At 38.2% G+C, this 16,186-nt stretch overlaps 1 protein-coding gene across 1 annotated transcript in view; it reads right to left on the reverse strand.

Moving 5' to 3' along the window:
• THADA (THADA armadillo repeat containing) overlaps positions 1–16,186 on the reverse strand; it is a 153,044-nt gene that overhangs the window by 77,647 nt on the left and 59,211 nt on the right. The window contains exon 29 of the mRNA XM_066546497.1: positions 9,887–10,055. Within this exon, the coding sequence (XP_066402594.1) occupies positions 9,887–10,055 (169 nt within the window). The remainder of the gene's footprint in view (positions 1–9,886; positions 10,056–16,186) is intronic.

Here is a 16,186-nt window from a genome sequence, read left to right on the forward strand (position 1 = left end):
CCCCAGAGCTGGAATCATGTGGAACTAGACAGTGGAAAACAAACTGTACTTCAGCAGAGCTTTGCTCCTCACACTGCCCCTGACCTAAAAGCAAAACATGCAGACAGACCCTTACAAGGAAGGCACCACTTCTACTCCTCCAAATAAACTCTCCACTACTAGGTACAACCATAACAGAGCTTCTCCTTGTTAATCACACACCCACATAAACTTTCTGTCCCATGTACTCCCCTTTATGTCTGTGAAATGTCTGTACAACTCTTCCTACGCCTGCATATCCATTTACTGTTCTTTTCTGGCCTATGCATAAACACCATTGGAGGAACAAAACCAGAGGAACACATTTACAGAATATGTTCAAGTTCAGATTCAGCCATTTAGAGCCTCAGTAAGAAAAAACACACTTTAAGTCAAACAGCCATGTGAAAAAATATTCCTAGAAAATTTTAGCACAACAAAAACTACTTAAAAAGTGCTGGTATTTTTAAATACTTAAATACATAAAGGCAAGAAAAAACAGTAGTAAGAAACACTACTGAAAGAAATGCCTGTGACATACAAACATTTTAAAAAACCAAAGTAATTAACATGCATTAAATTGGTTAAGACAGAGAAAGTACACTATGTGATTTGATGCATTAACACCCTTGATACCTATTTTCACACACTGGAAAAGTGTCTTCTTGTTTTAGTTAATTTTGTCTCACTTCCTTAGATTTCCAGGTTTTTCCTCCTTTCTTCCTTTCAATTTTTGTTCCATTATTCAAGAGTCTTGCATCCTGGTCCTCAACATTGCTCAGTCCTTACTGAGTAGTTACCCACTTACAAACACTCATCCTATCTTCATTCAGTTCTCCCACCCAGATTCTTTTGAAAGCCCATTTTTCCAGCTTTCTCTTCTTTTCATGGAGAATATTCTTCTCTTTTGTAAACAGGCTGAGAGAGCTTCCAAAAAACACAGAAGGCACCTTCCCCTATTTCTCACTATAACCTAAACTTCTGAAAACACAGAATAGTAAAAAGGCCTCACTGTATGTAAGAATTTTTCATACATCCTCAAGCAGTCAGAACTTATCATGGATGGGTATTTTTAAAAGTATATCCATAAAGTGTGTTCAGGATTGTCTTTCATTTGGCTCTGAAAATTTTAAAGACATGGTTCCTAGATCAAAAGGAAGGGGAAAAAATCTTATGTGGGTTGGATGGAAAATATGTTTTGGGAGATGAAAAATGAACTCCATGGAGTACTAAATTAATCCACTGCACCACCTAGGAGAATATTAAATCTTCAGTAAGCTTTACAAGTTTCAGCTTTTCCCTTCCCAACTGTAAAAACATCCTCTGCCAGTGACAGAGTGATAGGATTGCTTTCCTGACTAATCATGAGGGATACTTATAGATTCATAATGCAAAACAGGTGCAAGAAATATGCACAGAATGGAACACTTAAAAATGCAGACTTCACAACAGTTCAATTATTGTTCTGGGAGGTCTAAATCAAATTACTCAGCCAGTGCCTAGAATAGTTCAACTCTCTTCAGGAAGACTTCAGTAATGAAAAGTAAAACACTGTGCTGAAAGTTGTTTTTCACATGTCCATCATTTAAAGACAAAATAACGTATTCACTGTGAAAACTGTACCTATAAAGAGGATTTCTCTTTATTAACACCTAATCAAAGTTGTTTTATATAACCACACTCACAGATAAGTGTTTTCACTCCCTGCACTATTATCCACACACAGAGCTAGAGATGCCAGGTTGTAAGGATGGCTGTAACTGAGCACCAGGCAGGGTACCTCAAATGGCCACACACAGGCACCCAAAACTTCTGCTAGAAAGGTTGCAGGAGCTTTTATTCATAAAGGAGTGGAACTAGGTGCACTAGAACAGGAGGGCCAAAACATTTGCAAAGAGGGGACAACTGACAGGCTCTCCCTGGCACAACCCAGAGTAATCATTATTATAGTTACCTCTCAATCAAAACAGTAGTTGTTTTCACTGACTGATGAATGTTGCTTATTCTGTACTAAACCATGTCTTTTTTTTTCACTAGAAAGAGGTGACCCCTCTGAAGGTTTACAACAACAGTATCTTTGCATATCCCTCCTTAGCTGCTGTAGGAGGGAACTCAATTTTGCAGAAACTAAAGCAACCTAATATAGTTGTAAGAGCTGTGTACATCTATGCCTTTTTGAAAAGTGGTGACATGTCCTAGGAAGTCAGAGACAATATTTGGGAGCATTACTAATTACAGTTAAAGCAACTTCAAAGCAATGCACAACCAGCAGGGCTGCCCAGTCAATCAGTTGGATTACGTGTCTTTTTCTCAGTTTGTTTTTTTAATTAAAAAAACAGCTGAAAGAAAACCTCTGGCAAGATCTCATCAATGACTCTCTTTCAGAGACTGCCTCCTCCCTTTCCTGGAACTCAGCTGTATTTCTGTTGCATTCATAGATACAAATCTCATTCTCAAATGCTCACTGCCTTCTTGTATCAGTGTACCCCTACATAACAGTCAATACAAATTTACAACATAAAGAAATGAGACAACTGTTCTGTTATTGCCAGCTCCATATAAATGATGTTTCCAACCAGACATCGGTATTTCTTTTTTGTTTGTACTAATCTTAAAAGTAAGGCTTATCTTGAAATTGAGGTTAGAAGAGAAAACAGCTGAAAGGAAGTTTCCCTGGAAAACATTTAATTTTAGCAGGTTTATTTCTTTGATCAGTAGACAATGTAAAGTTTGTTTACTATATTGAGTTTTTATAAGCCAACATTGAACTGCTACACTTCAAACTTTACTGCCAAGACAAATAAAATGTAATTCACCATAGACAATGTTTCTAGGCTACTGAATAAAGCCAAGTAAACAATACACTACTTCTGCATTCATTCCCTCAGAATCTGGAGATCCTCTGTCTTCAAAACAAAACAGGAAAAAATATGGTCACTGCCAATACTGCTGCTAATTCACATTAAGGATTTTTAGGTGAAATTCATAAATAGTACACCTCTCTCTTTGACCCAGCAACAAGGATCAGAATCCAAGAACGACCTTCAAAATGTATTTGACTTGTCTCCTCATATTCTCACACCCTAGTCACTGGAGTCCATGGGGTTTTATTACCTATTCAGTCCAATAAAAGGCAGGTCCAGTGACTGCTTGGGAGTTCTCCTTCATGCATCATTCTTCCCTGCTTTATTTTCATGTTATTTAAACTGCATTTAGTCGTCTGAGTATTCAAGTATTAAACTCATAAAAACACAAGAGTGATCACAATCTGAAATACCTAAAGCTTGACCTTCCTTTGGAGCCATTTCAGCTAAAATCCTCCTCCTCAAAGGAAGGAAAGAGGCATCTGCATTCTACTTTCAGACTCTACTTTCATCAAAAACAACCTGTCTTAATACAACTCTGCCAGATTATTAAACTACCTAATATACTGATGTTTTCATCATGAATTGCTGCTTTTCATCACTACAACCATGTACTGAATTTTCATCTTCCAAAGTCATATCCATCCATCTCTGGCTCAAAAGTGCTGGAAGCTAAGATAGCACATGCAGATGTTCCTCCAGCTGCTTTATCTGCCTTACTCCTTTTCCTAGGCTTGTGCTATCAGTCCTTGGTGGAGGGAGCACCCTGACTCAGACAAATCTTTACATGACCCAGTATGGCTGTTACAAGATTGTGTTCTTGTCCTGATTTTCTTGCTGCTCTAATGAAGGCTCCAACCATCCTTTAAATCAATTCAATCATCTTTAAATCCCTTCTTCCAGCTCTCCATTAAGATTTAAAGAATCAGCATACCCAAAGACTTGATACACGTAATTTAAAGTTCTACCATTGCACAAACCTTGATGTATTCAATAAACTCCAGAAATATTAAAAAAAAAGAAATAGTACATGACTTTCATAGTATTCAAGGCCAGGCTAGATGGGTCTCTGAGCAACCGGGTGGAGAAGAAGGTGTCCCTGCCCAGGGCTGGGGGATGGAACCTGACCTTTAAAGTCTCTTCCAACCCAAACAATGCCATGATTCGATGACAAAAGTCCTGTACAGAAAAATCCACTATGCAACCATGAAATTGTTTTAATCATATTATTATTTTTTAATACAAGGGCTCTAGATTCTTCCATTTTAAGAATTTTCAGAGAGATGGGACTAGTTTTATAAAATGCTGCTATTCAATGAAAAGTAACTGCTAACTTCTTGACCCAATAAAGTCAGTAGGAAGTTTAATTTTTACAATGAATGTTAAATAATGTAAAGAGTTATGAAGCCCAACATCTCCTATAAGTCTAATTTCTGTCACATGCAACTGAGTCAATGTGACTCATTCTGTTCTTCAGATTTGAGATGCAAGTGTTGCTAGTTTCAAAAACTAAACAAAAAAGGTTCAAAATCTCAAAACAGCATTCCTTGCATGAGACATTGCATTCATATGCCTAACAGAACTGTTTGAATTAATGATCACAAAAAACAAACAAACAAGGAAAAATCACACACACAAACACACACTTTGAATCAGCTGGCTGCTCTAACACCCCAGAATTTTGTAGAGAAAAATTAAGTTTGGAGAAAGTTGGAATATTAAGCATAACAATTTTTGAAGAGCAAATGACTGCTGATTGCTGAAACTCAAAGCAACATTAAGTGATTTTCCATTTTTATCTTCATGAAGTTTTAACCCTGCACCAAAGCATAACAAATTCTCCATTTCATCTGCCAGTTATATTTTGTATGTCTTTAAGAACAGATCTCCAGAGAGAAGGAATACAGTTTTTCTCTTACAATGCAAAACATTGGCATATGCTCAGGGAACAAATCTCAGGACAAGTCAGTAGGAGTGACAAAGTAACAGGAGTAAGTGGGAAGATGGCAGCAAAGAGAAGAGAAGCTACCAGCCAGGCCTCAGATGAGAAGATGGGGGATAGACAGAAATGCTCCTGGGGACCACAGCAGAGAAAGCAGAATTTCTGTGACTTTTGAGTTACAGCAGTGACCAAAACCAGTCACAACAGGAAGGATCCTGCAAGAACATACCAGACCAGCAGAGGATTTTTTTTTCAGTTCACTCTGTGTAGTTTTTTGATTGCTTGTACACAGCACCACCAAAAATGTAAATACTCATCATGACCAAAGCAGATTCCAGAAAAAATTTGTTCTTCAATGGTATGTGCTGGAAAAAGCTGGGAACTTTTGATAAAAGCTTTATTTTGGATCGTACAATCTATCTCCTGGTGAAGGCAGCAAATGGAGGCACACAGACAAAGCCATATAGTTCCCTCCATATATAAGCAGCAAGTGATGAGGGAGAAGTCACTGAATCCTCCTTCCTCCTAATCCATGCTTAAAAAATGCAAAGACATTGCAAAAAGCTCTTCAAATAGAATGGCCAAATAAGAGAAGCAAACTTTTTTGTCCTGGTGTGTACCCCAATCTCAAGCTAGACACTGTCAGCATGTAGAAAGTAAGGCAGCACCTTCAACATTTCAGAGCAAGGAACAGACAAGTTAATGAAAACAATGTCTCTTTTAATAACTTTCATTGACCTAATCCCCTGTGTTCTGAAAATATGTAACTGTAAGCTTGCCAAAGTGAATGTGAAGATCAAACTGATAAAATACAAGATAATGAGTCAATTGATGTGCAGATTCATTCATTTGAAAAACAAATAAACCTTAACAGTAATTATGTCTGCTCATGATTAATGGCAGCTGCCCAATGGATTCTTCTTGATATGACCAGCATGTAAGGGTATATACATTCTCATTGGAGTACAGATTTTTCCAGTATACAAATGTGAAAAAGATTTCTGGAAACTAAGGAGTGCAGACCTGTGACTGAAAGCTCCAGTCATACCATTGCTATTCCACTGTACTAAAAACAACTGGATTCTCCATCTATGAACATCACACAGGCTTTGAAATCCAGCATCAATCATGTTAACTGATTCTCTCAAGATAAAAACAAAAGCTGAAGTCTAACATCTGCTTTCCCTGGCAAACCAATCTGAAAGTTTATGCATTTGGGAGGGTTTTTTAATCATCATAAATAACCCACAGCCAGATGAATTAAAGGTGCTGCCTTGTTTTTTGGGCAAATCTTTATAGGGTCCCTGTAACTTTTCTTCACTTTGAAGAAGTGGAGAAGGGTTTAAAGAATTAGAGGAATTAAAAGGTCCATGTGCAGATGCAGTCTGTGATCCTGCAGGGATGACAGAGGCAAGATACAATAGCTGACATGTTTGGGGTAAGGCAATGGAGGGACACAGGTCCTTTAGGAAGGACAGGTAGGAGACATCAGAAGATGGGGGTTGACCTCTCTGTGGCAGAACAACTGGAATGGCAGAGCTTTGCCTGGGGGTGGGTGATGAGCCAGCTGGGAGCTCACAGATAAGAACTGAACTGGGGGTGACACTGCAGGGGGTGTCTGCTATGAGCTGCCAAACAAAGCAGGACAAGTGGACAAGGGCTTCTACAGGAAACAGCCTTGTGCCACCAGGCCCTGCTCCTCATGGAGGGCTTCAACCACCCTGGCAGCTGCTGGGTGACCAACACAGCACCATGCAAGCAACCCAGAGGCCTCCAAGAGAGCACTGATGACAACTTCCTGATAAAAGCAGCAGAGGAAACAAGGTGAGGAGCTCTGCTGGAACTCAGTCACACCCAAGGAATGACTGAGTGAGGATGTGAAGGTAAAAGGCAGCCTTGCCTGGCTCATTCTAAATTTCTCATTTTTTTTCTGGTAAGATTGAATATATACTGCAGAAATTCCAATCCAAAAGAGGGAGAAGGTTAAAAGACATTTGATCCTCTGACAAGGAAACCTCACAACTTCCCAAATATTTGTAAGTTCCTTGGCAACTACTAAAAGTCAAAGATATGCAACTTTAGGCTTCCCTAGTCAAATTTTGATACTCTTCCAGAAGTCCCTACATAAAGCTCTGGATGAGCTTTTCCTTTCAGCTGATCAGCTAAAAAGCTGAGATCTTAAAACAAAACAAGCCAGAAAGATTTCCTTATTCAAGAAAGCTAGTACAAAATGTCTGCAATTTCTTGTGAATTAGAAACTTTATTTCCTTCCCCCAACCCATGCCAATTTGGTTTATGGAGCAAAGCAGAAACTGTACTCATAAAGGAAATATTAAGCATAGAAAAGATTTTTTGGTTGCCTTATTTAAGTCAGTGCATTTGCTTATGATGCAGAACTGCTTCTTGAATATCATCAGCTCCCCAAGTGTCACAGAACAGCAGCACCCCCTTACATAATTCTTGAAAAGAATAATTCTGTAAAACCTGTAAAGCATAACATTATTTTATCCTCATGGACATTCATATTCTTCTGCAAACTGAGTCACAGTTAAAACACTATGAAGAAGAAGACATGTTTTCACATAATGCAGAGGTCTCAAGTTAAACACAACACATCTACATCCACTGTCAAAAAAGCACTTCTTGGCAATCCCAGCATTTTGAAAACCAAGCCATGTCTGGACAAGCACTACATGCTGAACTGGTTTTGAATGATATTTCTATAAATTACATATGAAACATAACTGAAATATACCTTCACAATTTACTACATCTGGCACTGCCACCTAATTCTGAATAATTCCAGTCTTCCTTTTCAGAATTGACAGTATATGAATACTGAAATAAAAAACTTGAGCAATGAACCTAGTAGCTTCTCATGTGACTGAACAAATCAAATTACCGAATTCCATTTTCACAAGATATTGGCCTTGTATTGCTGGAAAATGTATACTTTATTGAGTTTTGTACAGATTTGCGCTTTTTAGTAGAGATTTTTGTCTTGGTTTTATATCAAGGAGGATGATAAATCCTCCACTGTGTCATGGAAAAGCAGTGCAAACAGTTTTGAGCACTGCCAGATCACCATCTCTTCAAGTAAGCCTCCTGAGAAATAGTGCTTTAACCAATAATCCCCATAACATATTTCTACATTTCAATAAGCCTTACCACCAGATTTGCAAGTCTCAATTAACACTGATAAAAAGAAAACTGAAGCCAGGCATCCAGCAACCCCTAAAAAGTCACAATACTTTCCTCTTTGTACTGCCTACCAGAGGTACAAGCTAACTACAGGTTAAAATACCTGGCATTGGTAATTTGGAGCTACAACAAACACCACTGCCTTGCCTCCATTTTTTGCACATCTTTACCACCCTAAAGTATTTTTTCTGAATGTTTTCTTATTTTAAACTAGCAACAGATAGTCAGCCATACACTAAATTAAATTAAGCATTAAATAGATATTTTGAGTACCCTTGATTCATAAGCAATAACAGCAAAGCCCAAGACAAATGTGAGAAACCAAACCACTGAACTGTTATGGTACAACTGACATTTTTTGGAAGAATTCTCTGACAGCATGGTCTCTCCTTGTGCAGTACAAATTGAAGTAATAGCTCCTAGCAGCTGCTCAAACCCGATGAAAAATCAGGTTAAAACTCTGGGAATATCTCCCACCTCATACGAGTGGAAAGCTCCTTACAGCTATGCATAAGATCACATTAGCAACATTGAATTAAAAAAAAACTAGATCATCCTTTGGGCTCTTTCATATCTACCCTTCATTATTATTATATTTTATTATATTTTTTTCCTCCAGGTAACTGAAAAGAAGGCAATTAACTCTATACACTACTGCCAGTCCATACCCTCATGAGTAGTTATAATCATTCTGGATTGAGAAAGCATTTCATCTCACTGTTGGAACAACCCTCTCTTCCTAACACTTCAGGAGCTGTGACACAGCAGGGCTGCCAGCCAATGTGAGGATGGCAATCCCCCCCTTCCCATACAGACACAGCATGTATCCCCTGGATGTATCAGGAGCATCAACTGCTTTCCAGAGCAGGAGCCCATCCCATACCCTGCAACACCCTTTACTGTGACCAACCATTACTCAAATCCAGATAAACTGCCTGAAACCCTTTACAGGTAAAATTACATTAACAGCCCTAGAGGGACTTCACCCATTTCTTAGATTTCCTGCAAGTCTTGATTTTAAAGGGAGATAATATGCCTGAAATGATACAATTAAAAACCAAATCAAAACAACCATACACACCCCAGCACAGAGCTTACAGTAGGAATATGTCCCTAGAAAGCTTGCCAACTAAGACAGACCAACAGAGCTGATCGTGTACAATATGGCTTTGTTGGAGGGTTGCTTGTGAAAAACAGGCAATAAAAATCAGTAACTTATTACCATGATAGCTTGAAAATGAAACATGGGGAACTGACTGCCATAAACCAGGGGAATGATATATGGAGAATGAAGAAATTTCTGATAAGTGAGCTGTTCTCCAGAATGTTTCCAGAAGTCAAGAGTATAAAGCTTACCACAACTTGTACAGCACACTGACAGAAAGCTGTTGGTGTAGCAGGAAAAGCAAATGAAGTGATAAGTAATTTTGTGGGTCAGTAGCAAGTCTGAATATATATACAATGCTATTGGTGCATGGAGTTCAGCTTTGCCTCAGATGTGCTCAGTGATTTTGGCCAAGTCACACAGATCTCTCTGTAAATACATTCAGATAGAGATATTTGCTCTTAAAGCACTTTAATCTCTGGAGATGAAACATTATATGAAATGTAAATGTTACTACTTACAGCTTACTGCCTTCAAATGACAGCTGAAATGTGCATTCCATATTTATCATCTAACAGAATAAACTCAAAAGCAGTCTTCATCTATGTTTTGACAACGTGTGAATGTCAAGCACAACTCATGGTATGTTATCTGGCTGTCAAGTATGACCAAAAACTTTTTTTAAAACCCCAACAGTAAAAAAAGAGATTCAAAACCCTCACAAAACAAAAACAAACGAATGCAAAACAAGCTTACTTGCAGCAGGGTTCCATGAACAGCGTTCTGCCTCATGCCAGGAGCAGCAGAGTCCGGGAGCCCCCGCAGCAGGGTCAGCGCCGTGTGCGGAACCTCAGTGGCCACAAGGAAGGGAACAAGGGCCCGGCCCGACATCTCCCGGCAGCGGAACACGGGGCTGTGCCCACACCTGCAGAAACCACACACACCTGGTGGGTATGGGCCATCCACCAAGCCACCAGGCTGCCCACAACAGGCCAAAGGACAGGGAATGAAACCAAAACATGTTTCTCACAAATCCAATATACAGTCTTCCCTTAGTGAAAGGTAAGTCACACCAGAACTACACCAGAGGATTTGTTGTCATTCGCAAGTTCTGGTGTTTACATAAAGGAAAATAAAAAGGAAATAATGCAATTATTTACTTTTCTTTCTGGATGTTTATGTTACTTACTAATCACATTCAAATGTATTACAAATTGACTTAAACTGTTAGCTCCATGTAGTTAATCAGATGTTTCCATGAGAACACAACATGGTGTCTACTAAACTTTGGGCCAAATGTCCCACTGGTTTTCAGAATAAATTTAAAGGTAGGAAATAAAAAAACACATTGGAAAACAATTTCCCATTATTTATAATTAGTATCTAAAATAAAAATACTTTTTATTTAAAATTAACTGCTAAGATGGAAGCCTCTATATAAAGCAAATGTCAAGAAGAATCCTTCATCTTTAGTGCTATTAAGGTTTTGATGACTAGCTGTAGATTTAGGAAAATACATGGAGAAAGAGTAACAGTAACACATTAACCAGTCATATACTACTTTAGTAGCATGTATAGTGAATTGGCATGAGTAGGAGTCCTTAATTAGCTAAATTGGTCAGACTAAGTCTTCCCAAGCCAGCATGTGTCAATTTTGGTATTGCAGGTATAATTGAGCCACACAGAGAAAACTACTTAAAGGGTATAGACATGAAAAGCCAAATGTCTTAGGTGATGGAAAATGCAGTATGGCTGAAGTTATGCTCTGCTGCCTCCCAGATGATTGTGATGACTCGAGAGATGGCCTTCCCTACTCCAATACTCTCATCCCTTTCCTCAATTGCTTCCTATGTCTTTTCAACTTCCACAATCTCATGTAGATGAGATTATCCCCTGCCAAAATGATTCTGACCTCTGCTGAAAAAAAATCCAAAAAACCCTGCAATGTCACACCTACATATTTAAAACTTAAAAGAAATTAAAAGGTATTCTAAATTTTCAAGAATCCAAAGCAAATTTAAATCAATAGTCAAAGTAGTAGTTTACTTTAGTTCACATGAAAGAAATACAGAGAACAGGTTCCATCTTGAACAAGCAACCAAATTAATAGGGTTTTGAACACTAAGAAACTAAACAGTCTTAACTGAAATAGATATATTATGCCATAGCACATCTGAAAGACACAGACCTGCTTCAGAGGATTTAGAGAGAGGAACTACCCCCAGAACAACAGGTTTTTGAGGCAATTTTCAGCCTTGAAAATAAGGTTGTATGTTCTATTATGATTTTTACAAAGCCCATCTTTCCATTTCCTTTTCACAGACTGGCCATCCTTCACAAAAAGATGGTAAAGGAGAACAGTCCCAATTAGAAGCTCTACCATAGGGATAAGCTCCAATCCTATATTGACAAGGCGCAAAAATTCAGTTTGGCTATTCCTAAAAGAACTTTTTTTTATAAAAACATTTTAATTCTACTTCACAGTAAACTGAAACCTAAGCAGTGATTGTCTGCAACCATTCTTTCAGCTCTGCTGAAGCACATTTTCTTAATTTTGTTTATGACCTTTTACAGATCCCAAGGAATCTGACACGTTTTCACAGGAGGAGTGGAAAATGGGTAAAATTCCAGGGTTTCCTCTAACTTGTGCAAGGGTACTTTCTAACACTACATGCTTCAAGAGGGGGTTTTTCCCTCAAACACAATGCAATGAATTACTACATATTTTTAAATAACCTCTCTTTAACTTTTTTGTCTTGTAAAAACATCAAAGACTTACAACACATGCACCTACATATACGGAGATAGAGTATTTTATATGCCAAATCTTGTTCCACTTTATTATTTTATCAAATTTATAATGAAAATAGAAGTGACTGTTCTATATTTAGAAAGAAAATAGTTTCATGTTGCAGGCAAAATTTTCTCAGCTGCCTGAAGTCCTCCTGCAGAGCAACCACACAGGTGCCCACTCATGGAGAACTCCCCCAGGATGCTGTGGACTGGGCTCTGCAACCTTCTGTGCCTGAGGGAAATGCAATCCCACAGCTCCTACCTGCCCAAAGGGCAAGCCAGCCCCCAGCCTGCCACACATTCATGCACACTGCTCACACTGCGGGGTGCAGGGACTCACACCTTAGGGGGAACCCTGAGAACAGCAGGCCTATGAAGTCTGTACTAAGGAACAAAAGCACCACAAAAGTTTAGGAACAATAAAGCATCTGCTTTATAGGAACATGAATGGGAACACATGGAAGGTATTTCACATCAACAAATAGCTTCCCAAATCTGAGAGCGCTTCAAATTCCTACTGTTTCTTCTCATTTATTTAAAAATTTTATTTGTTTAAAAATCTAACACTCAAAGAAAATAAATTGTTTTCAATCCCCATCCCCTAGCAAGAAATAGCACTGATAATATTTCAAAAATACTCCTCCTTTCACATGCATATGCCAGATATCATGCCAAGTCACCACTAGTGACCTATTCCTGAACTTCTGCATACCCTGAAGGCACTTAGGTGTACATCTCTCATGCTTTGAAGGCACTTGGCTTCATTCCTGAATCATGCAAGAAGTTTGCCAGGAGAATGTCAAAACCTACACTACTTTTTCCATCCTCTAGCAGCACCCTAGAACGGAGAGTTTTGATATTTACTGGATCCCACTTACATTTAACCTCTCACCTGTAAACAAAACTAAACAGGATAAATTCTCAAAAAGGGATAGAAAGATTGAATGCAAATAAAACAACTGAGCAACGCGAAAATAATATTGCAACCAAATCCAGCAATTTTTTTGCTCATTGTTATATCAAGCTCTAAACCATACACTTTAACACTGAGTCTATTACCTGTGTTGTTAAAAAATTATTTTATCTTGAATTTAGCAACCATTGCAGGAAGCAACCTCCAAGTTGCATCAAGAAATATTATTGCACAATTCTGGCAATCACAGTAACTTAGCTTCTATCTGCAGCAAAACCCAGCAACTTCAGAAAGAAACATTTTAAGGCTATGAAACCATTCAGGTTGCTCCTCCTGCAGCAGTTTAGCATGCTGCCATCCCTGAGATGAGTCTCATTCATGTGACAGCAGTTGCCTTGTGGGGGTACTGACAGAAAAGGACCTCCAAACACTTCACCATCCAGACTCTGAGCTTCACCTGGCAACAGCACAATGCAAGGAAATACCAGCAATGGAGCCTAGCCTAGCACCCATTTGGACAGCATGGATGTGTGTGCAAAGCTGCATTTAAAACTGCTCCATCTCCTTTGATTTGAAAGGTGCTTGGGGGTGGTGGAGGGGAAGTGTTTCAACTATGTGACACTACTTTTACATGCAGGTCTGATAGAGGTAAACTTCAAAATCTAGGAATTATCTAAAATGTTGTCATATGTAAAAACATACATTATGCCAGCCAAATTTTATTACACTTCAAGGCAGCAACAAGAATGGAACTTGCAAAATCCTCATGTGATATACTTCTATTCAATCCTGAGAGCTATTAACAACTGTAGTATTTCACCTTGAACTCAGTACTGTTTATCTAGGTGCATGAGGAACTGGATGTAAACATGTTTACTTGAAACAGTCCATGATCAAGAACAAAAAGTCAATAAATCTGAGAAGGTTTCGCTCTGTGTAACCGTAGATTCAATTCAATGCATTTCCACTGCTCTGTTCCAGCTCCAACACTCAGATCCTGAACCACCCTCCCAACTGATGTGATTTATGACCAGCTCTCACAAGGCACAAAGATTCCATACTCCTCTGCACACATCAAAGTATCTAATTTATTACTCTGGCTACAAACAACAGAACACTAGCTGTAAATAATAATATCTTAAGCTTCTTTTGGAAAAAAAAAAAGAAAAGAAAAAACAAACCTGCAGGTGTTTCCTATGTCCTTATTTTCCATCCTTTCTTATTTCTCCCCAGTAACAGACTTCACATTACCCAAATTAACAATGCAAATAAGGATTACCTTTCAGATAAAGGTCACAGAAACAAATGAGTAGAATTAATTTGAAAAACTACACCTGTTGCTGAGAATATGTTCATTATACTAAATAATTCCTACAGTTGTTAGAAGGACTAACAAGGAGAGGAATGTCTATTTCCAGGTTTTATTAGCTGTTGTCACACAATCTGTGCATTACTAACAAAGTCATTGCTCATTATTGAAACAGTGAATGTTCTGCAGAAGGGGTCCCTGAGCTTCTAAGTCTAACCAAGTATCCTACCACCACTACAAAGAGTTTGGGAGAAGAGTGCAGCACGAGGCAGGAGAGGCTTTGCAATTCAAACCAACCACCTCTGCCTGCAAGTTAAAGCCTTTTAAAAGGCACCAGGGCTTTTCAAAGCTAAAAGTGATTGAAATATATAAATAAACAAAAGTCACATACATGGTACTCTTTGAATCCTCACAGCTAGCTGTGCCACAAGGTCCTAACAAATGCACACTAAGAAAAAATTGTGGTAAATCTTCTGCCTGATTCTGTATGGACAGGGTAGATAGTATGAGAAGGAGATTTTGCCTTTCCTCCATGACACAGCTATACAGTCTCCCAGTTATGTCATCAGTTCTAAAGCAAGAATTAAAACCAAGAAATTAGAGCGGGGGAAAATGTGGGTGCTGGTCAAAGCTCAGAAAGAAAAGTATTTAGCAGCATTCAGCTCCTATTACAAGGAGTTGGTTATTAAGATTCAAGAGGATTGTATGCATTCCTCATGATTATACACAGGTTCATTTTTCCCCTTCAAATTACCTCCTAAAGGAATACCTTTAGCAACTTCAAATGCAGTGTGACAGGCTTCCAAGCTAAGTGAGGTCTAAAAATAGAATTAAAAGCAACACTCATGCTTCCACACAATTAAGGAACTTGGACTTCTTACTGTAGATCAATCAGCAGGACACTACCTATTTGTTACTGGGAGAGTAAGGTTTCCTGCAATACCAATGATCATTTACTACACATGTACCTGCAGCTTCTTTTGTTCATTTATTGATTTCCGTGGTTTATGTTTTTCTTTTAAGGAAACACAACCATTATCCCTTTTGTTTTTTCATGTTTCTTAGAAATTAAAGTATCCAAAGCATTTAATTTTTAAAACTTACTTCTCTGTGGAAACCTGTACTATAATTGGCCTGTTTTGTTCTTTAAACTAAGATTAAGACTTAAAAAAAAAAAACAAAAAAAAAACCAGAAAAACCTGAGACTTGATATAACTTCTCATTATTTACCTAAAGAGTAGGAAAAGATTACAGAACTACCAGCAGTTTACTGGAGGTTTTAGATCTATAATCAACACATACATATAACTCAGAAAGTGTTTGAACAAAAACCATGGACAGAAACAAGCCAAATTTAATTTCACATTATTTATGCAGTAATAATCCTCCAACTTCTTATCTATTTCCTTTAAAGTGAAGTTAATGGTTGCCCAAACTTCTAGTCTCTTTATACACTCTGTTGAGTATTTCATTCTTCCAACTTGGGCAATTAAGATAAAACCCTATGTTTTTGTAAGGGCAGTATTTTCCATAAGCACTTAATGAAGCAGGGTAGCCATAAATACTGCAGAAGGTATGTAGGCAAAGTACACAGGCTTTTATTTGTGAAAGCTGTCCACAAGCTCTGCCAGGAGCTATTTCTCCATATGTTTCCAAGGCCTTTCTAAGGAAAAATTATAGACATTTCTCTCTTCTTGTCACCAAGGTCCAGGTTAATGTAAACAAGTGGCCAACTGATACCAAGCTGAATCAACATCAGAAACTTGAATTGTTGTGGTTTAGCAAGCCAAAACACCTAGGATCCCTCACATCTGAGTCTATGAAAACTATTACTAATACTGTGTATAAACTTCAGAGAAGCAGAAATATGTTCTTGTCAAATGGAGATTTCCTATGGAACATGTTGATGCAATTTAAATGGCATCTGTTCTTGAAATCCCATCAAGAAATCTCAAAGAGCTTGTCTAGGTAGGAAGCCTCTAGGTTTATTTAACTACCACTGAAGTTACATGAGGGTAGAGCCTCCATTTTGGTTCACAGC

The sequence above is a fragment of the Molothrus aeneus genome, chromosome 3 (genome assembly GCF_037042795.1).
Source record: "Molothrus aeneus isolate 106 chromosome 3, BPBGC_Maene_1.0, whole genome shotgun sequence".
Lineage (NCBI taxonomy): Eukaryota > Metazoa > Chordata > Aves > Passeriformes > Icteridae > Molothrus > Molothrus aeneus.